The 15,777-nt window shown below is 34.9% G+C and overlaps 1 protein-coding gene across 1 annotated transcript in view; it reads left to right on the top strand.

Moving 5' to 3' along the window:
• The window catches only part of LOC111034778 (transcription factor collier), an 88,946-nt gene that overhangs the window by 69,247 nt on the left and 3,922 nt on the right, over positions 1–15,777 (top strand). The window contains exons 7-12 of the mRNA XM_022316139.1: positions 3,749–3,830; positions 11,810–11,927; positions 13,869–14,023; positions 14,141–14,267; positions 14,461–14,549; positions 15,336–15,558. Of these exons, the coding sequence (XP_022171831.1) occupies positions 3,749–3,830; positions 11,810–11,927; positions 13,869–14,023; positions 14,141–14,267; positions 14,461–14,549; positions 15,336–15,558 (794 nt within the window). The remainder of the gene's footprint in view (positions 1–3,748; positions 3,831–11,809; positions 11,928–13,868; positions 14,024–14,140; positions 14,268–14,460; positions 14,550–15,335; positions 15,559–15,777) is intronic.

The raw sequence follows: 15,777 nt of genomic DNA, 5'->3' as shown, positions 1-15,777 counted from the left end.
GTTTTGTAATTTATACACTATAAACATATTTAGTCACACAGCGTATTAGGTCAAAAGGTAGCTTCATTACCGTGCCTGCCTGCTAAACTCTTCAACTTTTGTGTCGGATGTGATAATCGCGGTAAAAACCGAGTGTATACCGCGGTTATCGACGTTATTATTATTTTTATCTCGTATTGCGTAGGTAATATAATTCCATTGGCAGGACGTCGTCGTCGCGAGAAAAGAGTAGTTCACCCTAAGGTCGAAGGTACACGATATCGTAATGCGGACGAGCAACAATATTCGGTAGGTTGTATGATGAGGGGGGGAAGATCGTATTCCGTATATACGGAGCTCACACGTCTCGCGGGACCTATATAATATTGTCGACCCGGCGGAATCCTTTTAATCGATTCGGCCGCACGTTTCACACGTCGTCGAAACATTGCACCGTCCGCATCGATGAATCGGAGGGAGGGGGGATCTCCATTTTAGCAACCACCCCCCCCCCTAATCCCGCTTGAATTTTTACCAAAGCTACGCCAAAAAAACAAGTTGTCATGCATTCAATATGTATAGTAATTATTAATGATTATAAAATACATTTTAGGTACATCGTATATGTATTAACTATATTGTATACCTACCTAATGTATATTATTATTATTTTGGATGAATTGTTTATTTTTGTTACCCATTAGCTATTCCGGTTTTCGCAGAAAAAATCATAAGAACGCCCAAAAATAATAAAAAGTATAATTTCTTCATGATAAACAAAATCTTAAAAGTATCTGCAGTCGTTAAAATTGTAAAATATTAAATGTGTTAACTATCTGAAGAATAATTATTGTTTAATAAACAGAGGGACCTTTTAACTCCATGGCTTGTTTGTAACTTTGATTTCCAAAGACTCTTTCTAGCCTCTATTAAGCCCGCATACGACCAAAAATGCGAGTGTACACACCAACGTCGTCTGTATTTATTCGTATTTCGAGTTTAGAAGTTATCGTTTTTATACTGACATGTCGAATGCATAATTATATTTCCCAGGGAGCAGCATAATATTGTTTTATTTTTAGAATTTTTAACCACATCAACTACCTATCCTTTTTTATTTTTTATTAGAACTTTTAGCAATAACTATTATAGTTCAACAATTAATTAATAAATATAGGATGACTACCTATCCTTATTCTCCTCATTTCTCTACCTACGTTAAACTACGTTTGGAGTCGTCTGCTTACATAATAGTATTATAATATCAATAATAATAATCATAATAATAATACGAGCTGTTTGGCCAGTACTTCAAAGTTCAAACACGCAACGACGACGTGCACAACAGTTCGAACCTACCGGGTTATTGCCTTTGTACGTTGCCGGTCGTATAAGCTATAAACATATAATACATACAGTCGAATACTTCTATTATTATTATCATCGTCATCGTCATCGTCATCATCATCATTATTATTATTATTATTATTATTATTATTATTATTAAAGATCAATATCAGTTGGAAATCGATTTATCCGGCACACGGGCCGCGTGCACGCGCTCCTTGTGTACTGATCTCGGGACCGATTGTCGGCTATAAAACACATCACGACACATACGCCGCCGGTCGAAACGTTAATCCCTCGTCGGGCACACCACACATATATTATATACATAACATAGCTTGGAAATACATTTTCAAACGCCACTATCACATAATACTGATCGAGCACCGCCATCTCTGGTTTGTTTGCTCAAAAGCTATAATACACATAATACATATATAATATTAAATCATTAAGTTCGTTATCGTCACGACTGCGTAATTCAGCAGAAGTGTAACGAGAAGAACGATAGCGGTGACAGCGGAGTAATAAAAAAAACTGCATCGTGCTTCCGGAAATGCATACTATTATCAAATACTCGACTTCACCCTGAAAAAAAATAATTACCTGAAACAAAATTCAAGTATGAACGCCTGCAACGTTTAGGGGTAAAATTCAAGGATTTACTATGAACATGTTACTCAGGGACGGTGCAGCTATCATTTAATGAAAATATACATTTTAGAATGGGTTCAGCGGTTACAGACAAGATTAACACCTACGTAGAAACAAATGTTACCTCTAAGTAATATATTACATATATATTACAAAGATATAGAAATAGATTATTTATAAATATATTAGGTATTAATATATCAGATTAACACAGTATTATCTATAGTTAAATAAATTGAATTAAAATGCTGTGTGTAGGTACCATACGACGATGTATTATAAAGTGGTATAGAAGACTTGAGACAGAGAAGTAGAATGTAGATATTATAATGATATTTCGGTATTTCTAATACTTTTTATATGCTTTGATGGTTGCAACGTTGTTGTACATTCGCTCGTATATTGTTTTTTTTTCTCAAATCCCGTCACTGCTCGAAAACGATCGTGACGTTTTTACGTATATGTATACCGGGCAAGTTTTTATTATCGAACTTCGACTCCGCGGTGCATATAATATGATAATATATTATTATATAGGTAGAGGTATAGTCGTTGAAAAAACGAAAAGAAACAATACAAACCACGATATCGCGGTGCGTCGGACCGACCGGAAAACTCCTCGGGGAATCGCCCCGGCGGAGACGGTTCGTCGTTTACGTTCGGTCTTTTGCGACGCCGCTGCCGGCGGGTTCGGAGGGTCGTGCCAAAGATTATATATATTTTATCAGACTAACCTAACCCCGTGTGCGTGATAGTCGACCATGTAATAAAACAGTAGACGGGTCGGTGCCGCGATGACGGTGATGCCAATATGGTGGCAGGCGGGTGGGGGAGACCGATTGGCAGTGTGCATCAATCATAATGCTCTGACTATAATATAACATTATAATAATATAACCCATGTATATATGTATATATACATATATAAAATATATAACATTATTATTGTAACTTTATTACGCAGTATACTATACGTTCATTACCCCGACAGCAAATTGAATAATGCAATTTTCCGTCCGGGGCCGCCCCCTCCCCCCGAGGGCGCCTGCTCGTAATTCTTTTCGCGATTCGGTCGATCGGTGCGGCGTAACGTTTTCAATTATGATAATAATAATATTATGTACACGTCTTCGCGTGGAAATCGGTGAACAAATTAAAGCAAACACACTGTGTAATGGAAACATTCTGAACGGTTCGGAAAAACAGTAAAATAATCGTGTTATTACACGCCGCGTGCGCCGTCGTTGTTTATTAGACGGCAAAATGTTATTACAGGTAGGCAATAGGTATACGGAGCGTTTCGGCATAGTAATATCACAACGCGATGCACAATATTATTACCTCGGTATACATAGTCGGTACTATAAATAAACTTTATTTTGCGACGGAATTCACGACAGATAAGTGTGTACACTTAACGTCGTTTCGCCGTTCTACGTCTTAACCACCGCACATCACTCGGCGGTTTTACTCCACTGTAAATATAATAATATGTACCGTAAATAAATAGGATAACGTTAATAATAATAATTGTTAATACAATGACCTCAAGACGAACGCCCACAGTTAGGACTCGAAAATGTATCGAAAAATATTGTTTTTGAGGTTTTGTCTTTACCGAGGTCCACGAAAACGCTCACAACAATGTTATATTTTGTTTGGGTACTCATAATAACAATAATATTACTGACATTTGTTTCTGTTTTTGCCTATACAAGTTGTAAATTTAGCACAACTAATTCGAAATGACACATTTTTTGTTTTATAGATTTTTCTTGAAGTTTTTCTTGAAATGCAATCAAAATTGTTTGAAAAACGCTGGCAATCCCAGGGACATGCGGAGGTTTCAAGTAAGCAGTTACCTTTATTTTTATATTATATTTAGACTTTAGAGTAGGTAGGTATAGTATTATACACTATATTATTACGTTAAACAATATTAGAAGTAAAAGTGTGTTTGTGTGTGTGCAATGTGCATATAAACCGAACAAGGTCTTTCGTTTCCCTGGTTTGAAAAAAAACCGAGGGGGTAGTTTTTCATTCAAGTCATTAACGTAAAAGGGTTTTCCAGTATTATAATATGTATATATTATGCTCACAAACATAAAATGATATACACCGTCTGTGGTGGGTTTGTCGTGCGTGTCCTATACGCTTCGTTCAAACACGAAATGTAATTTTAATAACATTATGTACTCCGATTATTGTGGGTTAACATCGTAAACAAGAAAAATTAAACGATCTTTGTTGACGTTTTCAGTATGCCATAAATAAAATGTGTGTGTATATAATGATATGTAAGTTATTACGTCGCAAACGAAGGAACGTATTAATTACTATAAGGCTAATACACACAACGCACAATCATTATTCACAAAATAATAATGAAAAGGTGTGTAGTATAATACCCACGAAGCGAGAGAATAGTCATCACAGGTAAAAGGCATTTGTTTAATTAATGCATGTGAAAAGTTCGTGTATTTTTTTTTTTTTTTTTGTTACCTAACACGCTCGTCTCTGTCGATTTTTTTTTGTATAAATATTTTATTGCATTTCACGCTTTAAATAATAATAAAAAAAGTTTCTTTCATCTGACGATTGCAAGAATATAAAACGCCATTACGGTTCATAATTGATGCAGACCCGTCGGAAACGGTAAACAGGAAAGTAAAAAATAAAAAACAAATGAGAGAGGGAGTGAAAGAGAGACCTTTCTCGTATTAATTATTTTTTTAAAGCTTTCGGTGTAAAAATTACTCAAAACAGCCTGAATTCATGTCAAGACCTATCTACGGCAGTTTGTGGAGCATGCCACGCGCGCGACTAATAAAAGTTTTAACAACATTAACTCCCATAACTGTGCAAAAACAAAAATATACAACGGTTTTACATTAAGAAGACAGTGGGAAAAAAATTCAGCTTATTATTATTATTATTTGAACTAAAACAAAATGATACAAAAAATAAAAAGAAAAAGAAACAAAAAACCTTGAGAATTAAAAACACAAAAAACATTCGTCCAACATTTGCCTTGCCGATAAATAATTATTACTGTCGTCCGGAAAGTATTTTATTAGGCGCGTTTATCACGTTTAACGACGATGGTTAACTGTGTTATTATCGTCCCGTCCTCGATATAATACGATAACATTCCAATCGAAAACGGGGAAAAAACAAAAAAAACCCCGACATTATTATAACGCCCTGCCCTCCTCACTAGTACCATCGATGACAACACACGGGTACCCTCAGCTCTTTTTACGATACCTATGTTTTTTCTCGCTGCACGTAACAAGTACACGCATAGGTTATGTATGATCATTATATTATTATGTATATCTCGTAAAATAATAATAATAATGCGTATACGATTTAACGAGGTTAAATAAATCGATGAGCGCCAGTCCGTGGCGTGCGCGTGCGCTGGTAATTTGTGACGTGTAAAAATACATTTAAGTGAAAATGCAAAAAAAATAACCAAGTATCAAAATAACGGACACCTTCAAATATACTCAACTTCCGCTCATCAATTCTCACCCTCGCCGCACTAAAATAGTAAAATTTGAAACTAAATAATACGACGTCGGTATGTAAGTAGTAAGTTGTTGTTGCAGACAGATATAATAATAATAATATAGGAATATTCTATAGTCGCATTCTCACTCAAGTTGTCACTAAACTCTCACTGTTGACATATTCTTTTAATAACGACTTATTCTGCATGTAGTTAATTTATTCATATAATTGTATTTTTATTATTAAAGTTCTGTTATAGACGATAAAATAAGGAACATCGTAAACACGATGACGATAGTCCGATTTGAACCGTAAAAACTGTTATTGAAACAACAGTTAAAATACTGTATTTAGCAGTTGTGCTCATTCGTGGTATAATAATAATGATAACGCCAATATTATCGTTAATAATTGCAACAAATAACAATGATACATAGAAATCGGTACTTATAAAAGTGAAATCACAGAGACGTTCGAAAAAAAGAACTTTGTTCAACTTTAAAAATTACAGCCAAAAGCAACGAAAATGCAAGGCTTAAACACGGCATAGACACATTTAAAGTTCAAATTGAAAATTTTTCAAATTATTTAATACACCCGTTAGTGTAACCTAACCATCCTTTCTACATACCTACTATACAGCAGATCAATACCCACTTGTCCACTGTTTTATATAAACTGTTAGTGTGGGAGGGGGGGGGGGCTACCCAACGATTTATTTAAAAAATAATAAATATAATAAGCCCCCCTCCATAAAAATGTCTGTCCACACCACAGCGAAAATGATAGTGCCTATTATCAAAGAAGCACAAGATTGGGTGCCCAGGCCCACACTTGAATTTTTGTCACTATACCTACATAAAACCGCAAAAATATGTTTTCATATAAAAAAATATATTATATATTAATATCTAAAAAAAGACTGCTTGAAGCTATATGCCTATATGCCGTATGCTATTTACGCACTGTGTTCGACAACTCCGATTACGGCATTGAAACTTGAAAGTATTTAGTTTGATTAAATGGACCGGTTAAATGTCGTGTCTGACCATTTTTAAAAGTTTCTTTCACTCCGCTACCTCTGGATTTCTCCTCGCCCGCATCGTTTGATTATGTACAAACATTTACATTTTGTAATAACGAGCTTTTAAAAACTTAACACAAGTTTCACGGTAAAAAATAATTTTATATAATTCACCCAAATCACTAATTTTGTAACAGAAAATACAATTTAACATATCCTACCATCAACAACACATACTCTCGTGTTTTTCAAGCACCGAACATAATTTACTAATTAATGGTATTAAAACAATAAAATACATTTTTTAGGTAACTTGATGGAATGTAAATTATCATAGCCCGCACACTTTCGGAAATGTCTATGCATTCCACTGAAGGAGCGTATACGTAACAATAAAACGAAATAATAAAAATAATATTATAGCTAGCAGGTATGCGACACGTCTTGTTGTTGTATATACATGCGCCCAGCTAGATACACTTAGGTATATAATATTGAAGTGGCGCGGGCGATCCGCGGCGGCAAAAGTCGAAACGCTCGGAGAATTGACCCGACTCGCGTGCAGGGTACATAATATTAATATATATATATATATATATGTATATGTACAACTCCCCTGCTTCGCCCCACCAATCCACCGCCTCGATACCCACCCCGGAAACGGCGGCGAAGGGCACTTGGCGCTATGTTCTTTAGCGATTCAAAACCAACCCCTCACCCCCGTCGTACCACCGCGCGTGTTCCCATGGGAACGGCCGCCCCGGGGGACATCGGGCGCTGCGGCGTAGGTGCGGCAGTCGTGGCCGGTGGCGGTGCTGAGGGATGCGGTGGTGGGGGTGGCGGAAGACGACGACGACGACGACGACGACTACGACGTCAAGGACGCTCGCGAGCTCGCACACGATAGTCGTCGTATACCGCACGGGCGGCGTGGCGGCGGCGGCGGCGTATTCCCCGGAGGCGGAATTCAAAACCCCCGAGAGGTGGAGTCGATTTTACCCTATCGTCGCCACAAAATGGGTGGCGGTGCGCTCGTTTGTGTGTGCGTGTGTGTACACCTACCCCCTGCAGTCTGCACCCACAGTTGTATAATATGTATATATATATATATACATGTATAATGTATGTGTGCCGAAAGTGCACCGCGTCGCCCGCTTGTGTTTGTGCAATGCGCTGCAAAGGCCGGCGGCGCGAACAGTATACATATATATATTATATATATATATATATGAGTGTAAGAGTATAAGTAAGTACGTATGTATAATGTATATATAATATATGTGTGTGTGTGTGTGTGTGTGTGAGTGTGCGTGTGTGTGGGCTGCCTTCGCGCGGAAAATTCTTATTATTTCGACGAAGCGCGCGCGAAAACTTTCGTCGGCCAATCTAATTTACACCACGCGCTCACTGTATATATATATATATATATATACCATACACACACACACAAGCTTAAGCGCGTGCGCTCACCTCTTTAATAATGAAAAACTTTCCGCGAGAAAATCGACGCTCGAGTTTTAATAATTGACTACACGACCGCCGCCGCCGAATGCGCTCGATGCGGAGGCGGCGACGACGACGACGGCGTCGAATAATATTCGCATCGGTCGACCCCTCGCTGTATAATTTATCTACGATCAGCAAGATGTTATAAAGCACGGAATTTTCACAATAATATTTAAATTCATCCGTCTAATAGGATAATTGGTATACATTATATTGCAGTGTGAGATTACCCCGAGGAATGGCAAAAAGATGATTATTAATTAATTAAAAAAAAAAAATTATCGTAATTATAATTGCTGCTTTAACCCTGTTAACGACTGACTGTCGGAACCCATAGGTATCTAACGACTAAATGGTAAAAAAACTAAGAATATAACTAATAATCGCTAGCGACCCGTTCGACCGTACGGCGTACACACACTCGTGATACATATATATTATATAATATATAAGCCGTAAGTGGTCGACGATAGGTTTGTACCGGAACGATAAAACCAATCGTCAAAACCCACAACAATACACAAATAAGTTCTACAATATGTAAGCCGACTAGTCGTGCTTGGAGTTTTGGACGGTTTTGAACGTAATAACGCGGGACCGTCAGGCCGAATGACTGGTTGCATTATTTGGGTTTTTGATATTTTTCATTTTACAAAGCGTGAGATTAGTTTTAAACCAGCAATACAACAATTTTAAGAGATGAATGGTAATTTAAAAGAGATCTGTACCGGTGATTTTCTGTCACAATAATATTATTATTTCCGTGGTCATCGTCGACAGTCGACACTCGCTGTATTCCGGGGAAAAAATTGTATAAAATATATTCTAAAAACAGTTGCAATACTGCAATAGTAGAAAACACTGTCTAGCTAGTAATGACACCGTTACTTGTTAGTATGTATCTGGTATACCAAAGACACTTTTTTCACACGAATATCATTTATAGAATTATAGCATTTGTGGGTTATTTTAAAATTGTTATGAACTATTAGAACTAATTATATTATATTATTATTCTAATCTTATCGGCGTTCGACGATTATCGTTGCCCGTCAATCGGCCTAGCATGAGACGTCGTCGAACTAATATCTATAACTAATCTATAATAACTAATCTAATATATTATACTGTAACGAGTACAGAGCAAGCAAGTCAACCGCAGTCTAGTGGTCTCGTCTCGCTACAGGTTAAAATTGAAATGAAGATTAATTCCACGTTTTCCAGTTAAATTGTATTTTTGTTTTTTGATAAACATGCCTTACACATTAAAATATTTTTTCTTTTGTGTCTTAAGATTATTGCACACAAAAAGTACAAAATATGACCACTTAATACAATCACTCAACAACATGGACCCATTTAAATTCGTATTGTAAACTCATTAGTCATTATGTTTCATTTTCATAATAATACGGCACCGAGTTATATTGAACGGAAATAAATAATAATATTCCATAATAAATTATTATTATTTTAATACCGAAACTACCCGGTACCCATTTACTTTTTTTTAGGTCACCTTGTTAAATTAATGCGAAATGATACTCAGAACACCGTGGTATCAAAACCTGTCGAAACATCTCGTAAGGAATAACAATTTGACGTGTACAACTTCTGTCAAAATACGTCCTTCGTTATACTTAATAATCTTATATAACTATCGAACGTCTTTTGGGTCAATACCATAATATCATTTTAAACTGTTCTGGCTTTCGTTATCTGTCTATACATTGTAGATAGCGATATGATAAGTATCTACCTTGGTCTTCGAGTAGGTACGTCTTGTATTAATATTTATAAAGAAAATAAATATTTAATGATTATTCACACGTCACAGTAACAATTATAATAATATTATGCTTGTTTGTGAAATAAGGGAATGTTGTTCAGTTTAATATTATTATGTAACATTAATACCGGAAGTACCGTGAGTCCGTACATCCGTACATATTTGGTGTATAATGTATTATAATACAACCTATATTATACAGATCGGGCAACAGTGTTTTCCTGCTTCCGTGTGTTTCAGCTTTATATAAAAACTCGGCGACTTAACTTGTATAATAATATTACTATAATAGTGGTGTATACAATGTACGATCATAATAATATGGTACGAAATTACTAGATCCTATTCAGAAACCCGTGCCTCGGATGTTAACCGTTTCCAGCCATAAATTTGAAATAAACGAGTGGAACTTATCTCTCGTGTAATATCTAACGTGTGTATAGTAATGTAATAGTATATAGTAACTATAATGTATAGTAACTGCTATACCGCTGTGAATTATTACCTACCATTCTTTATAATATTATATACGCGCCAAACATTAATCAATACATATATATTTATATATATTATATTCTATACATATATTTATATAGAATATATATCTATGACCTATGTATTATAAATTAATAATTTTAGATGTGTATATAGAGAACTACTGGAGATATTTTATTAATTCACCTTGTTTGTTTAGTGTTTACCATAATAACAGATAGCTCATGAGTTATACAATATGATATAATAATAACAATAATACCCATATAATATTATGTACCTTTGCATCAGCCAATTCAGCCATTAATCATAAGCATAACGTATATAATATGTTTACGTAAATTAACTCGTATTCAGATTGTAAACATAATATTATGTTTTTACGCCATCCATTACTCCCACTCGAGTACTTCTACCACCTACTTTATACTTAAATGTACTTCTAGTGATCCGCCATGCAGCTCGACCCCATTTTTTGTTTAATAATGAATTTATTCAAATTCTGGTTTTTAAGTACCTATTATGCTTAAGTACCATATTTACAATTAATTGTGATTTGTATACTTTTTAAAGAGTGTTCTGTGGCATTACATATCCTTTTTTTTAAACAATAATCAACCTTTTTTATTGTAAATTGTCAAGCAAATAATTTATTTGAACATTATTATGTACTCAATTCAAAATTCTAATAAGTAGTTTCTTAGTCATTAAAATGTTTATACAATCTACCTACTACTACTTAACTTATAACATAAGCAATATTGTTTCAATTTGATTGGCTCTGTGTGGACCAGGCTTTATATTATGACATATTATGATATTATTATAATATTTATAAATTACTCTAGAAAAATGTATACTAATAATTATGAAATGACACAATGTTGATGATTAATAATTAATATTACATACTAACATTTTCAAATCAGCATAGCTCCTATATCTTAAAAATCCATCATCATGGACCTATTAAACATTATACTTACTGATATCCTTATACTAACTAAAAATATATTAGTTCAAATTTTGATTTATAAAAAAATGTACACATCAACGTTCTTAAAATATTTATGTAATTAAATCACAGAAAAGAGTGTGATTCTCATTTGAAAGAAAGTAGTTGGCATAGGACCCACTCTTTAAATCTCGCCTTAAATATCACAAGACCCTTAGTATTTTAAAATATACTTTTAAGTATCCATATTTAAAAGTTCCAAAATTCAGAAACTATTAAAAATTTGCAATGTACTGCATGCATGTGAATATCTGTGTAGGTACCATTGTACCAATTATATTATACCATCTATACACATTCACATACACACGATTTTACAATAGTATTTTCAGTACACAATAATTATTATAGTATATAATTTTAATTTTTGTAAATTATAAGCCACGTTGCAATATACGTGATAGTATTTTGTAGTTGTCTGACGATAACAATAACACGGCAGTTATGTGTGAAACCGAGTTAAACGTTTAATTTTAATTTTCAGGTGGTCATTTCGACACAAGTTACGGTTGAAGGTCCCCTGTTGGCAGTATCGGATAACATGTTCGTTCACAACAATTCAAAGCACGGACGCCGAGCAAAACGTTTAGATCCAAATGACGGTAAGAAAAAACTAAGTACATTTATTTTATTATCGTCTAGAATCAGATATTAATGAATAATGATATTATATTATATGAATAATATGATCACCTAACTAATTTAATATTGATTTGGAGAATATAATGATTGTAGTGTGCGTGTACGGCATACGAGGTAGGACGTATTATAAAACTTTATCATGCATTAAAAACAATTTAATTTCGGCAAAATATTTCGTAAGGGCAATTTCCACCGATTCTAATATTAGTGTTTCGGTAAAGGTCACTTTATATAATACTACCATCATATTGTATTTCCCCGCTGCGGACTACAACGCATCGTAATAATAATTATATGGGATGTTCGGATATTATTGTCATGAACGTATTTTTCCCCCGTTTTTATCGTGCAGCATAACATTGCATATTTATACGCAGAAAAGTCTGACGGCATAATATCAACACGACCTAATATTATTTAACATAATTGACTCGGAGCACGTAAAAAAAATAAATACACACATGCACAAAAAACGTCGATAATAATATAATATCGCTGGGTATCTAGTGATTGTTAAAAGCCGAGCAAAACGCCAGAGCAATACTAAACAGATATTCGCGAGTTTTGACGTTTTGTTTTGTTTTTTTCTTCCCCTTAAAGTAAGAGGACAAAAAAATAAATAAAACGGAAGGAAAATAAAATAAAGGGAAAAATACACGTGGAAGTTGTTTGTGTATGCCGGGCGACATTCTACGGAGTTTTGCGATCTAAAACTTTTTTCTTGTCCCGAATTGGTACCGCCTGATTCGGTCCACTGCATAAAACCCATTTTATACAGCGTCGCAATTGAACCGCTCCCGGCAAAAGAAATCTCTCGGTCCCGACAGCTAAGCGTAACTTCAATTCACTCCATAATAATATATACCAGAGATAAAAAATACAACGAAAAAGTAGAGAAAAAAATATTACGATGTCGATGGATACAGCGAATAATAAAATATAATATACTATAAAAAAAGATATAATATAGTATATATATGTAATATGTATAATATAATATATATAATATATAATATGCATTAAATGTATACGGTTTGTCCCGTCTGAGGATTTTTGTATTTTTACGTCCTATCGATTGTTATTTTTGTTTTTTGTTTCCCCGCGATAGTCGGATTGTCGAGTAAAATTACGGCCATTAGCGTTGTTTTTTCCCATCACACTCGATCGATTATTTCACTTGACACACGGGCTTTACGTTCGGTTTCTCAGAAATCGGATAAAATCACGAGTACTGTGCGGGAGAGTCCATGGTTGGTTTATGAATCACATCCGTAAGAAAAGTCCACTTTAGAGAATCGACTTAAATTAAATGGCCAAAAATTAAAACAATTATTGTTCAACCAGACACCGATCGTTGTATGTCGCACAGGAAATTAAAAGTAATTTACGTAATAATAGTAAATGTGAATACAATGACACATACCACGTAATTATATATATTACAATATTTTGTTTTCATTCCCGTAAACGTAATTTTCAATGGAATTTATAAAAAAAAGAAAAAATTCCAATAGTTTACGTACCTCATATTATTATATTATAATATTATTTCGTCTTGCTGCCTACAAGGGTGAACAGAAGAATTGGAATGTTATAATATATAGGTAATGCGTGCATACAATAATAATACGCTGTAAAATTGAAAGTTTTCTCTTGGCGTTGTCCATAATATATTCTAAAACGTGTCAAAACTTAGTTCGTCACGAGCGTATAACGCGTTTTTATTTATATAATATTATGCGCTTGTATAAATACGTTTCTCATTATCTCGGCGACATAAAAATCTCGTTTTACGCGTTAAGGGTATTATTATAATATAGGTAATATAATATTGTACACTTACAGCGTTCAGAATCAAATTTGATTTTGTGTTCATTCTTTTTTTTGTTGTTGTTCTATAGGCATGTTTTCTCCTCTGCCCGTGGCTACACCGTGTATAAAACACATTACACCGAGCGAAGGATGGACCCACGGCGGAGCTTCGGTCACTATATTGGGTGATAATTTCTTCGACGGGTTGCAAGTGGTTTTCGGCAGCAATCTAGTTTGGAGCGAAGTAATTATAAACAGAAAACTCGATACACACACACACACACATATATATATATATATTGTCGTGTGTTCGCGTATTCCGAGCACGTAGGTTTAATACGATTACTATGTTTCCCTGCAGCTATTGACTCCACACGCCATACAAGTGCAAACACCGCCCAGGCCCATACCCGGCATCGTGGAGGTAACGTTGTCGTACAAATCCAAACAGTTTTGCAAAGGATCACCCGGCAGATTCGCGTACATATGTAAGTGTATATTCAAGCAGTAAATTGTTGTAAATATTTGACGGTAACGCGCTTATTTCGAAAAAAACAACGTTTCGGAATATTGCTGCTGCTGCTAGCTGTAATATGATGTATAACCAATTCGATCGTACTAAATTTCTACCATCAATGTAAAATTATACATTTAAAAAAAATATTATATTTATCATTTTAGCACTCAGCGAACCGACCATTGATTACGGTTTTCAAAGACTACAAAAATTCGTACCCAGATATCCAGGTGATCCCGAAAAACTACCAAAGGTAAATCAAATTTACGCACTTATATTAATATTAAGACAGTATAGGTTTATTATCGTCAACGAAACGTCGTAATTTAGCAGCTACGTGCCCTCTATACGGTGTTTATGCGATAGACTTGATATTATAATATAGTAGTTTACAATAGTTAAGAATATTATAATATAATTTTTCGAAATCATCAATCAATTAATTGGTATTATTGTATGTGAAATTATTATAATTGATTTGTATTCAAAAGTCATCATGCTCACTCCATGACCACTCACTTTTGTCCTTAACAAGTGCTGATGTTTGACATTTTTAAGTATATATAAGTGCTTAAGTCTTAGAGCCCATATTTTCAAATAGATTTTTACTCATTTATGCAGAACCACCATGTCTATTGTGAATTTTTGAATGGATGATTTGTTTTAAAATGTTATGGGCATTTAAATCAAAATTTAAACGATCAACAACGAGTGATCTGCTATGGAACAGCATAATATTATAATAATCGTTATGGTCGATGACTAAGTATAGGAATTTTAAATTAAGTGTCGACGTGTGATCGGCGCCCATCTAACACCAGTAACACCGTTTTACCGATACCGATTATATCACACATAATATAAATTCTAAAAAAATTCGCTTTTCATATTAAAACCACAGAGTGCGGCACAAAACGCATAGTAGATGCGGGTCATGATATTTACATTATAATATGACGAGAACGATACATGCTCAACATAAATATCTGGATATCTATAATCACACACGTTATAATGTGGTGTTTACTTATTTTCACAGGAAGTGATCCTGAAGCGGGCCGCGGATTTGGCGGAAGCACTTTATACGATGCCCAGGAACAATCAGCTGTCGCTGTCGCTGCCTAGGTCTCCGTGCTCACGGGACAGGGACGGCAACAACATGTCGACGACGGCGGGGTCGGTGGGCACCGGGTTCAACCCGTATACCGGACAGCTAGCGGTGACCGTTCACGACCACGGTGCAACCGGTCAATGGAACGACGGTGAGTGCTGTAATGATATCTGCATATTATTATATTATTAGTTATTAGTTATTAATTTATTATAGTTATTAGTTTCCTATAATTACAACTAGTCGAACACGGTATCTTATAGTGTCTTTCCGACCAGTCATCAAGGATGATTATTTCGAGGGTAAAAAATGGGAAATGGAGAGGAAATCCTTCCTCTTAGTCCAAACTGACCCGGGTGGGATTATGTAC

Source organism: Myzus persicae, unplaced genomic scaffold (assembly GCF_001856785.1).
Source record: "Myzus persicae strain clone G006 unplaced genomic scaffold, MPER_G0061.0, whole genome shotgun sequence".
In the NCBI taxonomy this organism is placed as follows: domain Eukaryota; kingdom Metazoa; phylum Arthropoda; class Insecta; order Hemiptera; family Aphididae; genus Myzus; species Myzus persicae.
This window is presented reverse-complemented; position numbering and strand designations above follow the sequence as displayed.